The sequence below is a fragment of the Theropithecus gelada genome, chromosome 7b, assembly GCF_003255815.1.
Source record: "Theropithecus gelada isolate Dixy chromosome 7b, Tgel_1.0, whole genome shotgun sequence".
NCBI classification, from domain to species: Eukaryota; Metazoa; Chordata; class Mammalia; order Primates; family Cercopithecidae; genus Theropithecus; species Theropithecus gelada.
The window spans coordinates 75,815,891-75,840,296 of NC_037675.1; the positions used below are offsets into that span (position 1 = coordinate 75,815,891).

Sequence of the window (24,406 nt, forward strand, 5' to 3'; positions counted from 1 at the left end):
AGCACTTTGCATCCCCCACCTCATGTCATCATTAGAACCAGCCGAGGTGGGTATATTCTTATCATGCTATTTTACAGCTGAGGAAATTAAGGCCCTAAGAGGTTAAGGAACTCATCCAAAGTCAAGCAGCTGGAAAAAGTTGGAGGTGAGATATAAACTCAGCTTGTATTTAAAATTTTAAATGTTATAGAAATCTATAAACAACTACTGCTTCCAAAAGTGAAAACCTCCCCACAGATTCTGGGGAAGTGCTCAATTGTCCTGTGGAGCAGTCCAAGTTCTGGTGGCATCTTTCTCTCTCTCTCTCTCTTTCTCTGGTGCCAGGCTCTTAGACTCTGAGGTTCCTGGGAGTGTCTGAGACTAACAATTCCAGGCAGGCAAAGGGCAAGATTAGGAGAAAAACACAAAATCAGCATCACACATCTCAGATTTCTGGAGAACCAAGTGAAAGTCTCCTGGGCCAAACATATCTGAAATGGTCTCCAAAGTAAAAGTCTTGGCCTTAGTCTCCATCCTAAGACCCTCTGGAGTTCAGAGACCTTCCCCGCCCTCACAATATGAGTAACTAGAAAGCGATTAGTCTGTGTCCATTTGCCAGTCGTTCTTTAACTTCCTTTCAGTGTCTCAATGCATCATAAGCTGTTAGCCCTGACAGAGGCTTTAGCGATTAGTCCAATCTCTTCAATTTGTACATTACACATTAACAGTGGTTAATGGAAGAGCTTCTGGGATGCTTTCTCTTTGTTTTAGTAAAAAAATCATCTTACCACTAATGTGAGAGTTACTTTGATTGCAAAACAGAAAAGAATCTTACAACCATTGTGTGTGTACACTGAGAATCTCCATCAAACCTCATCTTTCCTATGTTGATCCATTTGCAGTACCCCCCTTTGTGGCAGAGGCATATGGGTGGTTGAGGGTGTAGTGAGCAGAGCAATGCATTTCTCCAGCACTGAGAACAGTCTGCTGCTGCTGGCCTGCTCTCTGCTTTTTGATCTGGCACACCCAGCGGCTCTGCCATGTTCAAGGCCAGCAGCCATCCATTTGTCTGCCAGGCTCCTTCTTGGCCTTACCCACTGGCAGTCAGAGTTAAGCTGATCTTTCTGCCTGCTGGCTGCTTATCTGGGACATATGATTTGTGGAGGAGGGCCTGCCAGAAGGGAGCTGTCCTTCTCCAAGCCCCTGCAGGTGAGGGGACTCGCACTGACATGCCACGTCTGCTCCAGAATCTCAGGCTCTTAGTCTCCATTTGGAACTGCAAACACCTGTGCTCTGTGGCTAGCATTGGGCAGCGAGCAGAGAACAGGCAAGGGAACACCTGCAGAAAGTAGAAGAGGTCACTGTTCTTCTGCCCCAGTCGAGAGGAGCTGGCCAGATCCACCACCCATATTGCCACCCTCTTCCAGGACCCTCGAGCCACCTATGCAGGCCATCTCCTGGGCTCCACTCTCCCCTCCACTCCTTTTTAGGAACCAAACCCCTGGTTTGGAGAGCCTGGTAGGTTCCCATAGCAATGGGCCTTTTAGCTGTTTCCACGGCAACCAACACCCAGACCATTTAGTTGCTAGTCAACTGACAGCTGTAAGTGAATCGGATTCAGTTTAGAATCTAGGGATAGGCTGAGGAATTCTCTTCAGAGAAAAAGACACAACCACCCAAAATGACTCAAATCCCTCAAAGACTTTCAGGCAACATCTGTGGAGATCCACAGCCACTTTCTACTTTGGGTCACTCAACCCTGTCTCCCCACAACCCCATTCCCAACACACACACACCCTCACCTGAGTGTCCCAGGCCTTTAAATAAGGCATACTCCAACCTCTGTTTCCTGTTCTGTCTCTTCCTTGGGAAAAACACTTGTTTAATGTGACTCTCACCTTGGCCACTTTCTTACACAACTCCTTTTTCTGTGCTAATGCTTTTCTTATGTACTGTGACCCTGTCCTTGTACCAACCTATTTAACCATTGCTTTTTGGATTATCTGAAGTGAATGGCTGATCGCAGATCATTTTCTCTTAGTTGACCTCACCTATTTCAAGCCACTCTTCCTATGTCTGGAGGGTGTTCTCAGAGAACAAGCTGTTTTTATCAACCTTTCCAAAGCATAACCAAGATCACTCTGTTTCTTTTCTGAAAGATTTTGTGTTAAAAAAAAAAAATCATTCTGTTCCTTTTAAAAAAAGTCAACTAAGATTTAAAAACCAAACATGCAGGATTTAAAATTACTCCATGCTTGTTGCTTTTTATTAGTATGAAGATTTGAATACCAGTCTTCACATTTAACCTTCTCCCAAACTGGAGATATGAGGTGTTGGGTTCCCTTTATTCTATAAGCAGGGGTGCCCCTCATTATTATTTTAACAATTAGAATCTGGGATTTATCTGTCCTGGAATTCATGTAAGAGCTGGGTCTGAGCCTCCAAGGCCTGCTCCGTGGACTAGAAAAGCATGAAACTGTCATTGGAAAGAGGATGACCTTTTTGATATACCGCAGATTCAGTGCTTCTCAATGTTTTAATGACTCAGGGGGGCGTCTGTGAACTGTCTGTAGAAGACGACCTTTCAAACTAATCCCCCCACGGGAGCCTTACCTAGCTCACGGCTGCAGGCTTCATGTAGCCTTGCGATGGCTGGCAAACAGTCACAAGCTGTTGTGTTCCCCTTTTGCTCTGATGGAAGGGTATAAACTAGCCAAAATACTTTTTAATTTTGATTTCCGAAATATCTACTTATACTCTTTGTCTTTAGTGCTTCCCCACCCTTTTCATTATCACTCCTTACAGGAGCTTTAGTGGACCTTTTAATCCTAATTGAACACCTCATCAAATTTTAATACCACAGATATAATATGTATCTGTTTATGTCTTATCTCTCTATTCCTGCTTTACACATAAAAAGAATAAGATTTTTTTTTTGTCCCTAAGAACAAATTTTCACAAAGAATGCAAGGTATAAACAATGAAAGATATACAGTATTAAAACGTTGTTTCAAATTTGAAGAATAAGTGGAGGAAAGAAAAAAATATTTTAGGACTTAGATATGTAAATTATTTCCAAAATAGTTTAACACTCAACTAGTCAGCTGTATCAAAATCAATTCTCCCTGAAATAGGCACTGTTCCTAGCTAGAGGCAAGTACTCATTTTGCACGCTATTGTGAGTCCTGTCTTCTTTTAACACAAGGGCAGAGGAGTATGCAGGGCAGGTAGTTGTTAGCTTCAAAGGAGCTAAATGGCATGAGAAATCTTCCGGGAATAGGGAGATAGTGAACACATGAGAATTGAGCTTTGCCTTGTCCTTCTGAGGAGACATCATCACATCTCAGACTGAACCTGATTCTCCTGCTATTTCTAGACAAAGAACAATGTCTGTTTCCTAGAGTGACAGTTAACATTTAGAGAGTATATACTATAGCCAGGGTCACTCTAAGTGTTTTACATGCCTCATCTCATTTAGTCTTCACAGCCCTGTTATTATTAGTCCTATTTAACAGATAAAGAAACTGACATACAGAGTGATGAAGTGATTTCAAGATCACACTGGTAGTCCTGTTAATTGGTGGTACCAGGATTCAACCATAGGCAGTCTGAAGCCAGAGACCCGCACAACAGTTAATGGCCTCAGGAATTCACACAATTCTGATACATCTAGAGTCTGGTATGGGAGACAGGGTGGACTGTTGCTCTAGACTCAACGTGACAGGATACACAAAAGATCTTAGGTAAAAAGTACACTGGTTGACAGGCTCCTGGCATTAACTAGGAAAGCTTGGCTGTTGATAACTGTATTCCTGATCCATCACTGTCCCCTGGTGGTTTTCCTGGGAAACTCACAGGCCAAAGAAATCCAAGGGTCTAGTGAAATTAGTGGGATGAAAAGAACTGGATCAAATCAATTACTTGCCCACAAGCACTTGGTATGAATGTTCCCTCCTTTTGCCCTAAAAATGGATGACCTGAGGTCCATGTTACTCAACTCAATTGTGAATGGGGTTGTAATCCCTGTGCCACCTAAGAGCTGACTGCTAGTATACTGACTCAAAATAGGTGGCAGGTGGCAAAATATATGCCCATGATTATACTTGTACTTTAAGAGTAGGAAACTCCAAGATTTAATTAATTTCGCCACTACTTGCTACAACTTCACATTTCATTTTTAAGTTTCTAGGCTTTCTTCACGGCAGAGGGTTCCCAAAAGATCACCATGCCTCACCCTAACCTGTAATCCCTAACCCCTACCTGCCCTCCCCACCAAATTCAGTTCCTTCAACCTTTCAGGCATTATTATTCAACTAGGTGATTTCTACTTTCACTGCTTCTTTCAAGCATGCTTGGTGGTATAAGATTGTGTCAAACAAAGCAAAACAAAGGCATTTTATATAAAATAGATATGGTCTTACTGGCCAAAAAGGAGGAAAAAGAGTTTCTGAAAAAGTCATGTCTTCAGCGCACTCTGGGACCATGGAACTGGGGGTCTGCCTGCCTTGGTTTTAGCAGAACGTACTCTGAAAGGAGCAGGAGGAGACCACAGCCCACATGCAGAAGACAAGACAAACGAGTTTTTATTTATTCAAGGGTACATTTCCAGGTGTAGAAAGAGGCCACAAGTTAATATTGCTAAAAAAAAATTAAACATCTGCTAACCAAGTCTGCGTTTAATGAAAACCACCTAAGACAGAAAAAGAGACATGAGACAACCACTGAGAACCAGCCACCCGGAGCTGAGTTTCTGCCACAGAGCACCTCCTCTTCAACGAATCACTGGATACCACTGGAGAGCAAGTCACTGTTGTTGAAGCAGCAGAGCTGGAGGCGCTGTCAAGAGTCAGCAGACTCGTTGGCCAGATGCACCGAACTCAATGAGGCACTTAGACATGAGAAACCTGTGGATGTAATGTCCCAGCTCAGTGGAAGTGGTTTGGAACCTTTCGTCCACTGTGAGGGCAATAACCCTAGGGCAAGTTATCAGACATTCCTAAGCAACCTCCTTCAGGTCCTGTCTGACTGGACCTTCCTTATTCCAACAGAAAAAAAAACCAATGAAGACAGTTAAATCAGTCCCTACAGTCTCACTCTCTCTTCTTTCCTTCGACCTTTTTTTTTTTACAAAGGATATTACAAAGGCAACAGTTCTGAGTTCTCAGGAAATAGGTCCTTAGATGCTTTTAGAGGTTGAGAGGCATAAAACAGCAGTCTTGAAATTCCTTTTATCTTATGGCACTGATTTAGTTTCAGTCTGATTTCTCCTCCACTTCTTTCTTCCCTCCACCCATGCCCTCTCACCCCCAAATAGACTTACGATCTGTACTGGGATTTCCCAGCAGAAGAGACTTTGGTTTTTGTCATCTTGAAGTTGCCACTCCACCACCAATTTTATCTGGAGAAAGAGAAAAATAACTGAGAAAAATGAAATAGGACCTGACCTCTATTCATAATTGGCTTAACTATGAATCCTGGAGGTACAGTAGCAAACTTCCTAACTCCTCATACTTTTTTCTTTTCTTCTTTTATTATACTTTAAGTTCTAGGGTACATGTGCACAACGTGCATGTTTGTTACATATGTATACATGTGCCATGTTGGTGTGCTGCACCCATTAACTCGTCATTTACATTAGGTATATCTCTAATGCTGTCCCTCCCCCCACCCCCTCCCCACAATAGGAGCCAGTGTGTGATGCTCCCCTTCTTGTGTCCAGGTGTTCTCATTGTTCAATTCCCACCTATGAGTGAGAACATGCGGTATTTGGTTTCCTGTTCTTGCGATAGTTTGCTGAGAATGATGGTTTCCAGCTGCATCCATGTCCCTACAAAGGACTCGAACTCATCCTTTTTTACTTTTCTTCTTAAATCATGAGGGCTGCTTAGCATGTGGGCAGTTTATGGCCTTAAGAGAGTGAACTAAGTTATACTTGTGATTTGATGCTAGCAGCACCACATACTAACTTGGTTAATTTATCAAATGTAATTTCTAAAGCATTCTTTTCTCTCTTAGATCAATGGCACATAAATGAAGTGATATGGTTTGGTTATTTGTCCCTTTGAAATTTCATGTTGAAATGTGACCTCCAATGTTGGAGGTGGGCCTAGTGGAGGTATTAGATCATGGAGGAAGATCCCTCATGAATGGCTTAGCACCATCCCCTTGGTGATGAGTGAGTTCTCACTGATTTCACACGAGATCTGGCTGTTTAAAAGAGTCTGGGACCTTCCCCTTCTCTTTCTTGCTCCTGTGCTGGCCATGTGACACGCTGGCTCCCCTTTGCCTTCTGTCATAACAGTAAGCTTCCTGAAGCCTCATCAGAAGCAGGTGCTGGCACTATGCTTCATGTACAGCTTGCCGAACCATGAGCTGATCAAACCTCTTTTCAAGTTACCCAGTCTTAGGTATTCCTTTATAACAATACAAATGGACTAACACATGAAGGCTTACATGAATAATTTCACATTTAAGCAATTTCTCATGTATTTGGCAATCTGATCCAGCTTTTTCTCAATGTAACCATGAAGAGCAGAGAGTAAAAAAAAAATTTAGATTCGTAAGTATAAGGAAACATTCTTGTTAGCTAGAAATGGAAATGTCAAAGTGCAAAGGATGGCCCAGAGAAGTCTGTAGCTGTATGAATAATTTCAAGGATGACAACCTTTTGTAGCAATATACTTTCAGTTAACGCCCTTAATCTGCTTTCTAATAATGTACTTCATCAGAAATCCCTGCCTTGACTTGTTACACTCATATCATGTGAGCAGTCCCTTCCAATTCTTAATAACTCACTCACACTTTGCAGGTCCTTTCTTATATGGACATTGGCTTACTTGTCACTTGTTACTACCTCTCTTTTGTACTCTAATGTTTCTTTGCAATGGAACATGTGAGTGGAAACAATATTTAGGTTCTTGAAACTTGCTTTGTGAGTTTTTCCAGACTAGTATACATTAACTACTGCTTCATTTAGTGCTTAAACAGTTTGAGCTATTTTTCAAATTAAATGTAACTCATTTAACAGACAATAACTACCATATATTAAGTACCTACTATGTATCAGGCTCTGACTAGTCACTGCATACGTAACTGAGGTTCAAACATGCCCATGGTTATATGGATACTCTGCAAATTCATCTACTAATCTGTCCCTGACCTCTAGGGTCTCCAATAGCCCTTAAGCACAGACACCCTATATTTGAGTCTCTTTAGAATGTTCTTTAATTACTTACCTTTCCTAGAAAATAAATGGCCAGATATTGCTCCTGAGTTCTACTTGATTTCCTTTCAAGAAATGTGGCTCTTTTTCTTCATGGAAAAAGGCCATCCCTCCATTTCCTCCATTCTTATCAAGATACAGATCTTTAATGCAGGTCCACTGCAGCAGGATCTACCTTACGAGTGCTTGGTAGAAAAAGAGGTAGGTGCAGCAGGGATGGGTCGGAGGTGAAGGGGGGGATTGGAGGGGAGAAAGGAGAGTGGAAAAAGCTACCTCTCTGCTATGAAGCTAACAAACTACTACTCTCTTGTTTTGTTAAGAGATTAATGGATAAAGCAGGATTTTCTCATGACAATGTTAAGACAACTTGGATCTTTAACTATTTGGTACCTGGCTAAAATCTTTTAATATTGCACAGGCTTTGGAGTTATAAGACCCAGCTGGAAACCTGAGCTGTACTACTTCTTAGTGGAGTGAACTCTGTTCATATTGCATAACTTCAGAAGCTCAAATTTCTTCAGCTGTAAAATAGAGATAAGATCACCTCTACATAGGATGGTCATGAGAACCAAGTGAAATATTGTATATAAAAATGGCATCAGCCATTGCCATGTGGAGCTGAAGCAGGAGCCACAGCTGGGAGGAGGGAGGAGGGAGGAGGGAGGATGAGGTGCTGGACCAGGGGAGTCGTCAGTATTTAAACAGATCACATCATGGGTGAGTACAAGTTAGTGGTCCTTGGTTCAGGAGGTGTTGGGAAGTCTGCTCTGATGGTTCAGTTTGTTCAGGGAATTTTTGTTGAAAAATATGACCCAATGATAGAAGATTCCTACAGAAAGCAAGTTGAAGTTGATTGCCAACAGTGTATGCTTAAAATCCTAGATACTGCAGGGATAGGGCAATTTACAGCAATGAGGGATTTGTGTATGAAGAATGGCCAAGGTTTTGCACTAGTATATTCAGTCCACGTTTGACTTACAGGACCTGAGGGAACAGATTTTACTGGTTAAGGACACAGAAGATGTTCCAATGATTTTGGTTGGCAATAAATGTGATCTGGAAGATGAGTGAGTAGTTGGCAAAGAACAGGGACAGAATTGAGCATGACAGTGATGGAACTGTGCCATTTTAAAATATTCTGCAAAGTCAAAGGTCAATGTTAATGAAATACTTTATGACCTGGTCAGACAGATAAATAGAAAAACACCATTGGAAAAGAAAAGGCCTAAAAAGAAATCATGCCTGCTGCTCTAGGCCCATAGTCAGCAGCAGCTCTTAGCTAGGTTACAAGAATGAAGAACTATTGCCTAATTGGAAAGTGCCAGCATTCCAGACTTCAAAAAATAAATCTGAAGAGGCTTCTCCTGTTTTATACATTATGTGAAGAATTTAGATCTTATATTGGTTTGCACAAGTTCCCTGGAGAAAAAAATTGCTCTGTGTATATCTCTTGGAAAATAAGACATAACAGATGTGAAAATATACTTGACTCCAATATGATTATACAAAAGACCATGGATGCATTTCAAATGTTAGATATTGCTACTATAATCAAATGATTTCATATTGACCTTTTTATCATGATTCCTCCCTATGAAGCACTAAAAAGTTGAACCATCATACTTTGTAATGATATTGATTATGAAATGTCCCTTTTACCTCATTGCAGTAGATAACTTTTTGAGTCATTGACTTCATTTTGTATTTTAAAAATTATGGAATATCCTCTGTCATTATATTCTAATTAAAATTGTACATAATGCTTTGGGAAAAAATGGGTCTTTTATAGGAAAAACACTGGGATAACTGATTTCTATGGCTTTCAAAGCTAAAATATACAATGTACTAAACCAACTTTAATATTGCTTCTTGTGTTTTACTGTCAGATTAAATTACAGCTTTTATGTATGATTAAATTTTAGTACATTAAAAAACAAATGGCATCATTAGGTCCAGACTAACCATCAGGTCATAGTGAAAGAATGAAGAGACACAGAGAAAAAGATTTGCCCTACCTCCTGACGCCTAACACTCCCACCTATCTCCTTTCCCTCGGGCTTCCGCTTCTTCATCATAGAGATAAAGGGCCCTTTACCCACATCTCTGCTTCTTGCCCGCTGCCCTCAGAACTCTAATCCAGTCTCAAGGCCTCCCATGTCCTCAATAATGGTATAACTTACAGAGGGATATTCGCTTTTCACTGGTAGTTTATTCAGGTAGCTATAGGTCTTGTCTTTTTGGATGGGACAGTTAATTCCACTTTTACAACCATCAGGCTCAGGAATGGGAAAGGGAACTGGGACGCCCATCAGGATGCCATGCACCACGGCCTTGCTGCTTTTTGACTGAATATCTAAGAGGAAAAAAGAGAATCAGATGGCGAAGAAAACAATCTATTTTCAAACTCTAAATCAAAAATTCAGAAATAATCCCAAGTAACAGCATTCCTAGGGTCTATTTCTCTTGGCAGTGGTGCTTGGTACTAGCATAGTGCAAGCATTCACTCCAAACATAATTATGCAAAACAAAAGCAATCAGCAGAAGTTTTCTTTGCTCTTAACCTCGCTCTTCATGGCCCTTCATAGTTTCTTAGGAGAATCAGAGATACCTAGATAAATAACCTTATCTAACGAGGCAACTGATTTTTGGCAGTAAACTTTCTGTTTGCTATTTGTATCAGCTTCTGTCCAAGTATATTGTGTGTCTTAAATGTCATGGTCTGTAACAACAGTGAAAGAGGTAACCCTTTAGTGGAGTAAGATTAGGCTGGATCACGGTAGCTCACACCTGTAATCCCAGCACTTTGGGAGGCTGAGGCAGGTGGATCATCTGAGGTCAGGAGTTTGAGACCAGCCTGGCCAACATGGAGAAACCCTGTCTCTACTAAAAATACAAAAATTAGCCGGGCGTGGTGGCGCACACCTGTCATCCCAGCTACTCAGGAGGCTGAGGCAGGAGAATCGCTTGAGCCCAGGAGGCGGAGGTTGCAGTGCGCCAAGATCGCACCACTGCACTCCAGCCTGGGTGACAGAGCAAGACTCTGTCTAAAAAAAAAAAAAGGGAAAGAAATTGGGTAAGATTAGAAAGACATGCATTTCTTGATAAACTTTACCCTCCACATCACAAGCTAGCCAGGAGGAATAAAGTTATTACAAAATTAGGGCAATCAGACTTATGAGTTATTACGGTATTTTGGAGACCCAGAAAATTGGTTCTGTTTCTTTCTGTCTGGGTTGGGGATGACTTGTTCAGAAGGCTTTTTTTTTTTAGGTTTGGAGCAATAGAGAGGCCAGGGTATAGTCCAGAGAGGAGACAGGGAGCTAGTACTTAGAGCTGTCTTTAGGCTTATGAACAAAAGATGACAGGAACTTTGAGGTTACTTATTAGACTGTCTAGTCTAGCTTCACAGGATAGAAAATGAGGAAGGAATTCAAGGAACATGCCCTGCTTAGCAATAAAAGATTTTAATTTGTCTAGATTCTTAAAAATCTCAATGTGATGTGGTACAAGAAAGCAACAAGTTCCAATGACATTTCTTGAATATTATTGGAGAAGAAAGCTTAGATTTCTTGGCTGTTTCTTGGGTTCCCAGTGGGTTCCCTAAATCTTAAGGAGGCTGTTAAGTATTAGTTGCACCTTTATTTTCAGGTGGGATGTAGACTTAATAGCTGAAAGGCATTACTGCTTAAAATAACACTTTGGAGGAGTTCCAAAGCTTGAAGAATTGGGGTCCATACTAATACTCTGCAGTCTGTAGCTAAACACAGCTGACATTCCCATCAAAGCCTGCGATGCAATATGGGCCAAGACAGGACAAGAAAAGTCAAGCTGTCTTCTCTAACCTGTGAACACATGGACATCTCCCTGTTTGCTTAAAGGGAGTCTAGGAGCCATGGACCTTGCATGAGAAGGGTGTCCAAGGGCACAGTGAACCCTAGCTTTGCACAAGGTGCAAAAGGAGTCATAAAATTCATGACTGCCAATTCCCTCCCCTCCATTCCCATGCTCATTCCAACACCTGATATTTATGTTATGCTTTAACATAAATTTGAGGTAAGAGCCACTTTTACGCACTGCTGGTAAAGGTAACATTGACGCTGTAAGACTGTCCTTTGCTCAGTTGGCAGGGCTGGGTGGGGCACGGGCTCACATTCACTTCCTTTATAACTCCATCCACAGAACCTGCAAAAGAAAAATGAATTGGAATAGGAGAAGAGGAGAAATAAGCCAGTTAGGCTGCCCACCACCTAATGGGAAGGTGCTCTGCTCTCCCATTTAGGGTCAACTCATTCTCCTCGGACTGTTTCCCAGGATGGAATCTTTAAGAATAATGCCCAGTTAGAAGTCAGAATCTTGATTCACCTTGCAGATAAAATCATAGCCTCTAATTCAGATGATAAGAAACTAGTTGGTTTTTTGACCAAGAGAAAGTTAATATTTGTCAAACTAAATAATATCAAGACCATATCCATAAATGATCATAGCAAAGGGATTAAACTTCAATCAGCGAAATTCCAAACTTTCCTAGAGTCTTGTCTTGCATTCTCAATGGTAACGGTCACAGTTTAAACTTAAACCTTGAAGACGTTTGCTTCAACCTTCCTTTGGATTAAAATATTCTTATTTTCCCTTTCTTTTTCTAGCATATAGATTAGCAAGTACATTTGATGAAAGTTGTTCACTACAGGAAAAACTGCATTTTTTTTTTCTTTTTTTTGAGATGGAGTCTTGCTCTGTCACCAGACTGGAATGCAGTGACACAATCTCAGCTCACTGTACCCTCTGCCCCCCGGGTTCAAACCATTCCCTGCCTCAGCCTCCTGAGCAGCTGGGACTACAGGCATGTGCCACCAGGCCTGGATAATTTTTTGTATTTTAGTAGAGACAGGGGTTTCACCATGTTGGCCAGGATGGTCTTGATCTCCTGACCTCGTGATAAGCCTGCCTTGGCCTCCCAAAGTGCTGGGATTACAGGTGTGAGCCACCGTGCTCTGCCTATTTTTTTTTTTTTTTTGGTTTGGTTTGTTTTTTTGTTCTTTTTTTGAGACAGGGTCTCACTCCATCACCCAGGCTGGATGCAATGGCATGATCTCAGCTCACTGCAGCCTCAACCTTCCCAGGCTCAAGTGATCCTCCTACCTCATCCTCCTGAGCAGCTGGAACAATAGGCATGCACCACCACACCCGGCTAATTTTTGTGTTTTGTAGAGACAGGGTTTCACCATGTTGCCCAGGCTGGTCTCAAACTCCTGGGCTCAAGCAATTTGCCCACTTTGGCCTCCCAAAGTCCTGGGATTACAGGCATGAGCCACCGCACACAGCCAAAATGGTACTTTATGCAGAAACAGCTAGAAAGCAAATGTAGAGCCTGAAACTCCAAGGAGGAAGATCAGAAATGAATTACACCATCTTTCTACCCCAAGTTCTACATGAACAAACACTGATTGAGGAAGTCTGTTATTATTGCTTGGAAAGTCTGCCAGATCCCAGAACAGACTGAACCTTTCTTGAATCTGGTTTAAAGAGTTTTTAGTTCCTGAATCATTCATTTTTGGACCCTATGGAAATTGTACCTTGAGTAGCAAGGATGAAGGAAAGCAGAGGCATCTAAAGAAAATATCTCACAACAATGGGATTTATCATCCTTGTTTTAGGGGTTAGAAACCAGAAGAGCAAAGATTACTGAGACTTGTCCAAGGTCACATTGCCTGGAAGGGGCAGATTCAAGACTCAATGGGTGGACGTGACTTGGAAGCCCTTGTCACCTGAACCTGAAGGAAGCTTTAAATATGTAGCTATGGTGACGAATGGAAGGACACCCCAAGGAAATTCGCATCTGATAACTATTTGAGGACTCTGGATGAAGGTCCAGCTCAAACTCAACTTTTCAGGTTTCTTAATTCAGCATCACCTTTTTGCCCCTCACCATGATTCTCTTTCTATCGTAGAGGTTCAACCCCTATATTCTATGTGATTTTCAGTGATGAAGTACCTTCTATCCACATTTTGTACCCTTTCTCCTAAACTCCTGGTAAATCCTTTGCCCAGTATTTTGTCTTCTTGGAATCCCTTCATTCTTTCACCCCAACTTGACTTCCTAGAGAAACAAGCAGTACTATTAAAGGTATAGGTAAAACAATAAAAAGTATCAGAATATCAGTCTTGACTTTTAAAATTAGGCTAATTCAAGGCTGGGCATGGTGGCTCATGCCTGTAATCCCAGCACTTTGGGAGGCCAAGGCAGGAGGATCACAAGGTTAGGAGTTCGAGACCAGCCTGACCAACAGTGAAACCTCGTCTCTAATAAAAATACAAAAATTAACCAGGTGTGGTGGTGTGCCCCTGTAGTCCCAGCTACTCAGGAGGCTGAGGCAGGAGAATCGCTTGAACCTGGGAGGCGGAGGTTGCAGTGAGTTGAGATTGTGCCACTGCACTCCAGCCTGGGTGACAGAGCAAGACTCCATCTCAAAAAATAAAATAAAATAAGACTGATTCCAGAAGCCTACTCACTTCCAAGTAAGCGGACTATGGAATTTAAGAGGAACTACTACTTAACACTTAACAGAGGAGTGACCCTAAACAGAAGAACCACCTACCATCTCTGAACTAGGAATGACCCTTAAGAGAGGAACCACCTCCCACTTCTGAATTGGGAACTGTACCATTTTCACTGCACTTCTGCAGTTTCTTCAATGATTTAGTCCTGTTCTTTAAGGCCCACTTATGAGTCATGAAATATTTTGGCTCCAAAAACAACATGAAGTACCTTAAATCTTGACTAAGGTTGTTAAGATCTGGATTTTTTCCAAGAATCAAGGGGATGAAGAGGAGTACAGAGGTTAAGGTCTTTATAGTTTCAATACAAGCTTAGGCACAAGTTAAACTTAACTCCAAATAGCACTGACTCACACAGCCAAGATGGCAGAAGTGCCAGCTGCATTAAAGAAGAATACTGCTACCTGAGTCTGGGTTTCATTTCCTCTGAAATATTAACTTGGCCTAGGTCTATATAGCTGCTGGGAATGATACACTTGCAAATACTGCATATGTTGAAAACATAAGGGTGAGACGTAAGAAGGTACTAGAAAGAGTCAGATATAGGATTTATCCCTGGAAATCCTCAAAACAAATAGAAGTTTTTCAAAATTAAAAAGTTCAAAAAAAGAAATAGGATTCATCTGACTTGCCCATGTTGTTTCTAAGTAGTTTCAAAAACTGATTTTAAGCACACATCTGCAATCTACAGATGTATACTCGATTTTGGGAACCTGTGTTCTTAAAATAAGAGTGTGTGTGTGTGTGTGTGTGTGTGTGTGTGTGTGTGTATTTTAATCTCAGTCTAACCAAGGACAAAAGTACTTGTATACAATAAATGCTTGACCAAAAAAGGTTTAAATAAAGTCTTTAAAAATTGCATTTCCTCCTGCCCCAGAGACTTGGCAGTTGAATGGGAGGGCATGCAAGTGAACTGCCTGGTAATGGTGCCTGTAACAGGGTAAGTTAAGTTCTGCCATTCAGCCATCATTGCTGAGAGGCAGACTCTGATGCCTGGGTTTGAAATCTCACTATCTCTGCTACTCACTGTATAGCCTCAAGGCAAGATACTTAACCTCTCTAGGGATAATAGAGTAGCTAAGCTAACACAAATACAGATCTTAGGTAAGTGTTTGGAACATAGTGATACATATATTTACTATTATTATCATATCTGGATTTAGTTCATGAGTTTAATCTAGAATAGCTGCTCCTGGGTAGGTTAGCAAGTTCCCTTCTGACAGAAAAGCTGGGCCTCTCACCTCAAATATACTTCATGGATAGAAATTATGTTTCTAGCCAATAGGATGGACTCTTTCTGTCTCAAAAGTAGAATGCATGAAGACAGAGGCAAACTGCAGGTTGAGAGTACATTATCTGCTATGCAGTCAGTCACCAGATTAGCTCAATACTATAAAAGTATGATATGAACTGAGAAATCTAAGTAGATGTTCTTTGCTGCCTGTACCTGCCCTTGGGTGGAACAGTCTCTTTAACGCTATCATCACATTGACCAACACTGCTCCAGTTAGGTTGGTAAATAGTACCTTGCAGTCCTTTACCCCTCAGCTTGCTTCTCCATCATAGCAAAGTTCTCAAACTGCACACATTATTAAGCATCCGAAGCAGTTGGAGAAGCACTCTCTTCCACTCCAACCCATTTTCGGTGAATAGGGGGAAAAAAAATCCTGAACTTCAATCAACACTCTATTGAAAATCAATGTTGGCCGGGCGCGGTGGCTCAAGCCTGTAATCCCAGCACTTTGGGAGGCCGAGACGGGCGGATCACGAGGTCAGGAGATCGAGACCATCCTGGCTAACACGGTGAAACCCCGTCTCTATTAAGAAATACAAAAAATTAGCTGGGCGCGGTGGCGGGCGCCTGTAGTCCCAGCTACTCGGGAGGCTGAGGCCGGAGAATGGCGTGAACCCGGGAGGTGGAGCTTGCAGTGAGCTGAGATCGGGCCACTGCACTCCAGCCTGGGCGACAGAGAGAGACTCCGTCTCAAAAAAAAAAAAAAAAAAAAATCAATGTTAATGTTACGATTTTCAATGTCCAGCTTCCACCTGCTTCTTTCAAGGCTGAGTCACATAATCTAGTAGGAAGTAAGTAAAGGGTAGTACTTATAGCTCTTTCATCCAGTTTTCTGATGACAAGAGGTTCTCAGACTTCCAGTATCAATAGAAGAAACTCCTCAGTTCTAACCAGCAAACATTACAAAACTAGTTTGCTTGGCCCCCTTTCTCACTTGAGGAAATTCCACGCCAGGCAAGGTGGGTGTAGAGTGGAACACAAACCTTTGATGTGGGCACTGAAGTCTTTATATCATATTTCCCAATTCAAAAGTAATTAAAAATCTGTAACTGAAACCCTTCTTCCCTTTAAAAACTTCTTCCCATAGGTGTACTCCTGAAGGGGTGGCCTGCCACGCTACACCTGTGGGCGTTTCTTGTTAGGTGGAAAGAGACTGGAGAAAAGAAATGAGACACGGAGAAGGTCAGCAGTAAGACATGTGAATAAAGATCTCTGTGACATAAGTTTAAGGAAAAGTGCTGTGCCTTGATATGCATATGTAAACATCTCCATAAACCTTTTTAGTGCATAAAGAGCAGCATTGTGCTAGCAAGTCCCACCTTTCGCCTTAAGGCAGTTTTCTCCTTTCTCACTAAACAGAACGTGGATTTTACACCGAGATGTTCCATTGCCCAGGGACGGGCAGGAGACAGATGCTTTTCTCTATCTCAACTGCCAAGAGGCCTTCTTTCCTCTTATACTAGTGCTCCTCAGCACAGACCCTTCACGGGTGTCAGGCTAGGGGACGATCAGGTCTTTCCCTTCCCATGAGGCCATATTTCAGACTACCACATGAGGAGAAACCTTGGACAATACCTAGCTTTCCTAGGCAGAGGTCCCTTTGGCAGTGTACGTGTCCCTGGGTACTTGAGATTAAGAGACTGGTGATGACTTTTAACCAGCAAGCTGCCTTCAGGCACCTTTTTAACAAACCACACCCTGCACAGCCCAAAATTCTTTAAACCTTGAGTCACCACAGCACATGTCTCTTGCAAGGACAAGGTTGGGGGTAGGGTCACAGATTAACAGCATCTCAAATACAGAACAAGATGGAGTCTCTTATGTCTACTTCTTTCTATATAGACACAGTAATGGTCTGATGTCTTTCTTTTTCCCACATACTCCTGCTTTTTCAAATGAGTAGAATAATTTCTGGATTTATTTCCCTTCTTTTTTTGGAAACCCAAAGTGGCTCACAAAGACCCACTGTTTCCTACCACTTACTGGGTGTGAGATCTTGGGCAAGTTACTCTATGTGCTTAACTTTCCTCATCTGTAAGACAGCTTGTGAGGATGGAATGAGTTATTTTATTTTATTTTATTGAGACAGAGTCTCGCTCTGTCGCCAGGCTGGAGTGCAGTGGCATCATCTTGGCTCACTGGAACCTCCACCTCCCGGGTTCAAGCGATTCTCCTGCCTCAGCCTCCGGAGTAGCTGGGACTACAGGTGCACGCTAGCACACCCAGCTAATTTTTGTATTTTTAGTAGAGATGGGGTTTCACCATGTTGGCCAGGATGCTCTCGATCTCTTGACCTCATGATCCGTCCGCCTCGGCCTCCCAAAGTGTTGGGATTACAGGCGTGAGCCACCATGCCTGGCTGGAATGAATTATTAAAATTAATAGTGTCTTCATCCAAACGCAGGCTACTAAGTTTAATGGAGGGAAAGGCAGTAATTTGAAGCAATAATAGCTTTCAAGTGCCAGTCTCCTAAATCAATGGAATAGCATTTAAGTGTTAATCAGCCAGCAGTCTAATCCTTAATCAATCCTGTCCCCTAATCCTCAACTTTGCTTTTGTCAACATGAATTTTTATGACATAGGGGAAAAAGTATTCCATCTATGTTTTCAACACATTTCATTGAGCAGTTACTATTACCTGGGCACTGGATGTAAAGCAGCACACTTATGAAACCACCCTTGCAAAAATCCTTAGGCAATTATGTCAGTGAAAGAGATGAGAACTCACCTATCCCATCTTCCTTCTAACCTCTAAACTGTTCATTCCTGGGTGTAGGCTGAACTAGTCTTGGAGAGGAATTTATAATTTAAACTCTGAAACGAAATGGATAATAGCCCTTTCCTGAAAAACCCCTTCTTGCCTGGGGAGCAGTCTGCCTTTGTGGGACTAACAAATCAGCTACGAGTTTAGATATCACAGTTTAGGGGCCACGCAGCCTCTGGCTGCAAGAGTCTGAACCTCCCCAAATTGCTCATGGTAATAATATCACTATTGTAAAACCTAAGGTCAGTAGCTTGAGATATTCTGCAGATCCTGCATTCCGATGCAGCAAATAACACCACCCAGAGGTCAGCAAGAACTCACTTCGACCCCCTATGATTTTATCTTCAATCTGACCAATCAGCACTCCCCACTTTCCAAGCCCATACCAGCCAAATTATCCTTAAAAACTCTGATCCCCGAGTGCTGCAAACTGATTTGAGTAACAATAAAACCCAGATCTGAATGCTGGGAGACTGATTTGAGTAACAATAAAACCCCGGTCTCCCGCACAGCCAGCTCTGCGTGAAATACTCTTTTCGCCATTGCAAATCCCATCTTGATAAATCCGCTCTGTCTAGGCAGTGGGCAAGGTGAACCCATTGGGCGGTTACACTTAACTCTAGTTCCCTATTCTGCTGCGTAACTTTAGGTAGGCTACCCAACATCCCTGGAATTCAATGATTGATTATACGATCTCCGTGCTTCCTTTCCACTCACAGATCTTACAAAATCAGTTTCATGCCTCTTTCATTGACAGTTGTATCCCTCTACCTCCACCTCTGAACAAATTTGCTCGAGTTCTGTTCCGACAATTCTATAGACTCGACTCAATGAAGGCACTCAGAATTTCCACCACCTGTTGTATTTTCCAACAAAGATTGCAACCACAGCGGCGAGAGGGAGTTATGTGTCACAAGCTGTGGTTAGAGACACAATGAGATTTATACAAGAAAAAACTGATTAAGAATCACAAGTTACCAAAGGCCAAAGGAAGTCCTATTTGTAACAATAAATGATGAAAAAGGGGAATTGACTTTTGACTTGTCAGCAAAAAGGAAATTAAAAGAAAAGCAAAGGGAGCTGGAAGGGGGAGGTCGGGATTCCAAGATAAAGCATAAATAAAAAGAAGTTCTGTGCTCCACCCCTCCACCAGCGCTGGATACAGCCCTTCTGTTGTCAGCCCTACAAACTTTAGGAAACTTCAGCAAAAGGCCCACCTCCTGGAGTTCCTAGGAACCCCAAAACATGCGTTCTAAGAAAAAGACAAAGTTGTATGCGATCGGGTTTCCTGGAGGCCGGCGCCTTCTCCCCGACCCAGCCCACTCCAGTTAGGGTCCAAGGCTCAGCCTGGCCGCCCGAGGGATCCGCCCAGCCCAGCCCCAGGGGTCTCAGCGCGGGGATCCGGCGGGGGCTTCCGCAGAGGGCGCGGGAACCTTGGGCGGGCCGCGGGCTCACCGCAGTCCTTGAACTGCACGGGTTCGGCCTGGGCGGCGGTGCTGAGCGCCAGGAGCAGGAATGTAGCAGCCAGGAAACGCATCGTGGATAACGAAGTTCCAAGCTCTGGAAAGAAGCGGCGGCCGCCCGCGGTCACAAGACAAACCTGTGGGGGCGGGCCCGGGGAGGAGCCCAGTCAGGCGACCTGTCACCAGTAACCACGGCCGAGGCCCGCCCGCGCCCCGCCCCCGGCTCCGGGAGCCAACTCCAGCCCTCTCGGGCCCAGAAGCCTGCAGTCTCCGCCCATGCCGTCCCCTCAGAGGCCTGACCCGCCCAGACCCACCTCCGCCCCGCCCCACCTTACTCCTCCTCGCCCCGTTCCTTCCCTTTAGAGCACCTCCCCAGCTTCATGGGTGCGTCTCCGCGGCTGCCGTCGGGAGCATTTCTAGCCAATCAGGCACCTTCTCCTCCCTCACTACCCAATAGGTATGTTGGGGGCGGGGCCTCCGTGAGGGCCCGGCCTCCTGTTCGTTCTCCCCGCCTCCCGAGGCTGCGGGTGAGAAACGGGGGAGACGCGCGGGGCGGAGCTTGTGGAGGAAGATGGCTGCCGCCCGGGGGTTGTCCCTAACGGCCGCGACGCAGAGAGCGGTCACTCCCTGGCCGAGGGGCAGGTATCAAGACTAGAAAGGCACCTGGAAAGGGTGTTTGGTTCTGCGCCTCTAGAACAAATGGGAAACCAAGGCCTGTTGGGGAGGTGAGGGTTTGGTGGGAGGCCGTCCAGGTGGGGGTCACCAGGTTTAGCGTGAGGCGCTCCAGGTCAAGGGTTGTCAGGTGCCCCTTCTGCCCCCGGGCTTACCCTCCCTTGCGCGCAGGCTCCTCGCGGCCTCCCTGGGACTCCAGGCGCGTCGGGAAGCGTCGTCCTCCAGCCCCGAGGCCGGCGAAGGGCAGATCCGCCTCACGGACAGCTGCGTCCAGGTAGAAGGCCGGACGCGGGGCGGCGGTACCCAGGCGATTGGCGGGAGCAGCGGGAACTGCTCTTCACTGAGCCCTTTAACTCCCGTTGCCCGCTATTCCTGATCCCCCTTCCTGCATTTCAGAGGCTTCTGGAAATCACCGAGGGGTCAGAGTTCCTCAGGCTGCAGGTGGAGGGAGGTGGATGCTCCGGATTCCAATACAAATTTTCACTGGATACAGTTATCAACCCCGACGACAGGCAAGGAGGAAGGGATGGGTTCCCAAAGGAGGTACAGGAGGGATAAAAGTGTGTATAGTTTAAGGTGCACTTTTATTCCAAATTTAAAGGGTTTACTTGGGATGGTTAACACCGCCCGTCTCAGAGTGAGGATGCCATGAAGGTTTGTTGTCCTGAATCAAAATAACTAAGTTATAGGAGCAAAATTGGCCTGCCCAGGTCCATTGGGTAGTCGGTAGAAAGTCAGGCCGGATTAGATTCCAGGCTTAAGTCCCTAAACTTTTCTCAGTATTTATTCCATTGAATCATTTTTGCCTAAAAGAAAATCAGCACGTGTTAAAGGTAATCGGGAAGCTCCCTCTGTACTTTAGAAAACAGACGGTGTGCACCTCTGGGCTCAGGGAGTGTCTTTTTTGTGTTTGTGATACTCGTTAATGCTTTCCTCCTGTCTTTTCAGGGTATTTGAACAGGGTGGGGCAAGAGTGGTGGTTGACTCTGATAGCTTGGCCTTCGTGAAAGGGGCCCAGGTGGACTTCAGCCAAGAACTGATCCGAAGCTCATTTCAAGTGTTGAACAATCCTCAAGCACAGCAAGGCTGCTCCTGTGGGTCTTCCTTCTCTATCAAACTTTGATGCGATGACTGGTGACTCTGAGATTGTCACCAGTTGTACCAATTTGAAGAACCTGGAATTAGTAGAATTCTAGAGGTTTCCTTCTAATCATGTCCCTCTCAATTTTATTTCCCACAGTCCAGGAGTGTTGTGTTTTGCCACTATTATTTTCAGAACGTGAAGATTTTGGCTTAATTTTTCCCTCCAACTCCCCTCAGTGCTAAGGCTGAGCCTCCAGATGCTGTTACCTCAGATTTAATCACTGGTTGAAACTCCGTATAATCTGTAGAGCTTCCATGGCTCTAAAATTTGGAATTAAATTATCTGGCCTTAAGAGCTGCTTGTATATATGTGGATAGCTATGTATAAAAGCTTCATTTTAAAGAAAGTTCTTATTGTGTTGTGGATCAGGATCACAGGTCGGGTAGCTTGGACACCGTTATTAGAAGATAAGAAAAGTAAATGAAATGTTCTCTTTTTCATTTCACCCTGCCAGTATGTGCCACTTTTCTTTATTGTCTATGCAGCCCATTCGCCACTTCCTATTTGATGGGACAGATACATTTTACTCTCATACTTGTGGATCTGCTAGGAGTCATAAAACCAAGAGCCCATTGCCCAGAAAACTTGGACCAAACCCTCACTGATACTGAATTGTTTCAAAAATAGCCTCCCTACTCATAGAGACATTTTAAGATTCTGTGACAATTTAATGACTGAATCTTTTTAGGATATGTTGCTTCACCTGCCTTCTGTTGTAAAATGGCTCTGGTCTCATGCACAGCAGGAAGTGATCTCTTTATCGTTATAGGTAATAGATTCTTAGGAACCTTTTTTTAGATTGGATTGCCAGATGAAATGTAGAATGCCCAGTTAAATTTGAATTTCAGGTAATTAATTTTTTAGTATGCCTATGTCTCAAATATTGCATATACTAAAAAATTACTATTTGAAATTCAAAATTAGGCATCCTATATTTTTATTTGCTGATCTTGGCAACTCTAGGGTCACCAAACAGCTTTTAAAATCACAAATTCTAGTGAATTAAAGTACTTGTGTAGGTGTGGCACTTAAATAGGATTTGGAGCTTGAACTAATCCTATTCTAGTGCTGCGGAGCTGTGTGGACAGACAGTGAAAGAAAAACAATCCATCACCATCACTGCACCAAATGATTTATTAATACTGATGTTGGAGAAACTACAACCAAGTTGATTCTGGAAGAGCTACTGGTTAAATCCATCTTTTGCTTGGGAGCCTAGAAGTTTGTTACAGCAAAGACTTGCATTTCTGCACTGGATTGGAATTAAGGTCATTTAGTAAGAATTTCCTGTTTAAAAAAATGGAAATAGAGTTTAAAAAAGATCTGAGACAGAAACTTAGATACATTTCCAGCATGGCAAAACCTAGGAGTTAGAGAAAACAAACCTATCATGCAGTTAGAGGAGAGACGGGGACACTCAGAAGCCTGAGTACATTTCTTAGAGCCGATGGAAGGAGGCAGAAAGCAGCATACCATGGGAGCATCTGTGTGCACACATGACCAAGACAGTGCTGCCAGTACCTGCGTCTGATAGGGTTTCAGTTCGGACTACCTGTCCTTTCATCCTCCTTAAAAAGATTTTGCTACATTTTAAACATTAGAATCTATTCTTTTTTTTTTTTTTTTTTGAGACGGAGTCTCGCGCTGTGTCACCCAGGCTGGAGTGCAGTGGCGCGATCTCGGCTCACTGCAAGCTCCGCCTCCCAGGTTCAGGCCATTCTCCTGCCTCAGCCTCTGAGTAGCTGGGACTACAGGCGCCCGCCACCACGCCCGGCTAGTTTTTTGTATTTTTAGTAGAGACGGGGTTTCATCATGTTAGCCAGGATGGTCTCGATCTCCTGACCTCGTGATCCGCCCGCCTCGGCCTCCCAAAGTGCTGGGATTACAGGCTTGAGCCACCGCGCCCGGCCAGAATCTATTCTTTAAGAATATTTTTGTGGGTTATTTATTGATTTGGTGGTTTTTAAAATTCTTGAGCACAAGCAGAATAGCTTTTGTTGCTAAATCAATCGATTAAATTACAGTGGTCCACTAGGCAGAAACAGAGTCCCTTAGAATGCAGAAGCTTATATGTGAGCATCTACTGTTAATGGGAGAATTGGAATTTTATGTTTAGAAAAAGGCAGATTTGGGGCTGGGCATGGTGGCTCACGCCTGTAATCCCAGCACTTTGGGAGGCCAAGGCAGGCGGATCATCTGAGGTCAGGAGTTTGAGACCAGCCTGGACAACATGGTGAAACCCCATCTCTACTAAAGATACAAAATTTAACTGGGTGGCGGACACCTGTAATCCCAGCTACTCGGGAGACTGAGGCAGGAGAATCACTTGAACCCGGGAGGCAGAGGTTGCAGTGAGCCAAGATTGCACCACTGGACTCCAGCCTAGATGGCAGAGTGAGACTCCATCTCAAACAAACAAAAAAGGCGGATTTGGGAAAAATCATGTTACTTCACACTGAGAAAGCTTCATGGGGAAACCAGAAGTGGCAGCAATAAGTCTCCATTGGAGGGTGGTGACTTAAGAACACAGAGCATGGGGGAATGATAGCATCGGGGCCACTGGGCAGTTTGTTGAGAATAAACAGTATACGTGGTAAAATGGGTTTAGGATCTGCTGCAGGCCCTTTCTGACCAGATGTGTCTTCTTGGTGGCCCGTAAAAGTCATTTTCACAAATTTTGCTCACTGCACATTCATTTAGGAAAACTTTGTACTCTTCCAGGTTCAGTTGGAAGATCTTATGCCTTCCCATTCTTTGGAGGGGAGTTGTCAAGGCCTATTTGTTGCAGAATTGGCATTAACTTTTTATGCAAGCCAGTGCTGGGGCATCAGGTAAGAACCAAAGTCAAGGGAGCTCTAAATCTGCTTTATATTGTGAATGAACTTAATGTTGTTTTTCAAAGAGAAGGTCTCTTGGTCAATGCCCAGATCTTATTGTGGTACCATACTTCAGTTATGTGATGACAGTGACCAACGGTATGTAAATTATGTGTCCCATCCACTCTTAGTTTTGTTTCTTTTCTTTTTTTTTTTTTTTTGAGGTAGGGTCTCAATCTGTCTCCTAGGCTGGAGTGCAGAGGTGCAGCCTCTACCTCCCAGGCTCAAACAATCCTCCCACCTCAGCCCCTGCAAGTAGCTAGGACTACAGGCCACACCACCAAGCCCAGCTACTTTTTGAATTTTTTGTAGAGATGGGGTTTCACCATGTTGCACAGGAGTCTCGAACTCCTGGGCTCAAGCAATCCTCCTGCCTCAGCCTCCCAAAGTGCCAGTATTGCAGGTGCAAGCCACCCTGCCTGGCCCACCCATAGTT

At 43.6% G+C, this 24,406-nt stretch overlaps 2 protein-coding genes and 1 pseudogene across 6 annotated transcripts; 2 read left to right on the forward strand and 1 right to left on the reverse strand.

The window, feature by feature from the left end:
• Positions 1-917: 917 nt before the first annotated feature.
• NPC2 (NPC intracellular cholesterol transporter 2) lies at positions 918-20,093 on the reverse strand. 4 transcript variants are annotated; one of them, XM_025391093.1, is made up of 6 exons: positions 19,647-20,093; positions 19,271-19,415; positions 11,276-11,383; positions 9,382-9,554; positions 5,300-5,377; positions 918-1,318 (listed from the first exon to the last, which is right to left on the reverse strand). In XM_025391093.1, exons 2-6 carry the CDS (start codon positions 19,350-19,352, stop codon positions 1,070-1,072), a joined length of 690 nt encoding a protein of 229 aa, XP_025246878.1. In that variant the 5' UTR covers positions 19,353-19,415; positions 19,647-20,093; the 3' UTR covers positions 918-1,069. The 4 variants fall into 4 exon arrangements, with proteins under 4 accessions (XP_025246878.1, XP_025246877.1, XP_025246880.1 ...); XM_025391092.1 differs by lacking the exon at positions 19,647-20,093 and having other exon boundaries at positions 19,271-19,551; XM_025391095.1 differs by lacking the exons at positions 918-1,318; positions 19,647-20,093 and adding an exon at positions 4,538-4,883 and having other exon boundaries at positions 19,271-19,589.
• LOC112628325 lies at positions 7,823-8,667 on the forward strand (annotated as a pseudogene).
• On the forward strand, positions 19,801-22,707 carry ISCA2 (iron-sulfur cluster assembly 2). 2 transcript variants are annotated; one of them, XM_025391097.1, is made up of 4 exons: positions 19,801-19,920; positions 20,122-20,224; positions 20,347-20,462; positions 20,899-22,707. In XM_025391097.1, exons 1-4 carry the CDS (start codon positions 19,850-19,852, stop codon positions 21,071-21,073), a joined length of 465 nt encoding a protein of 154 aa, XP_025246882.1. In that variant the 5' UTR covers positions 19,801-19,849; the 3' UTR covers positions 21,074-22,707. The 2 variants fall into 2 exon arrangements, with proteins under 2 accessions (XP_025246882.1, XP_025246883.1); XM_025391098.1 differs by lacking the exon at positions 20,347-20,462.
• The last annotated feature ends 1,699 nt before the right edge of the window (positions 22,708-24,406 follow it).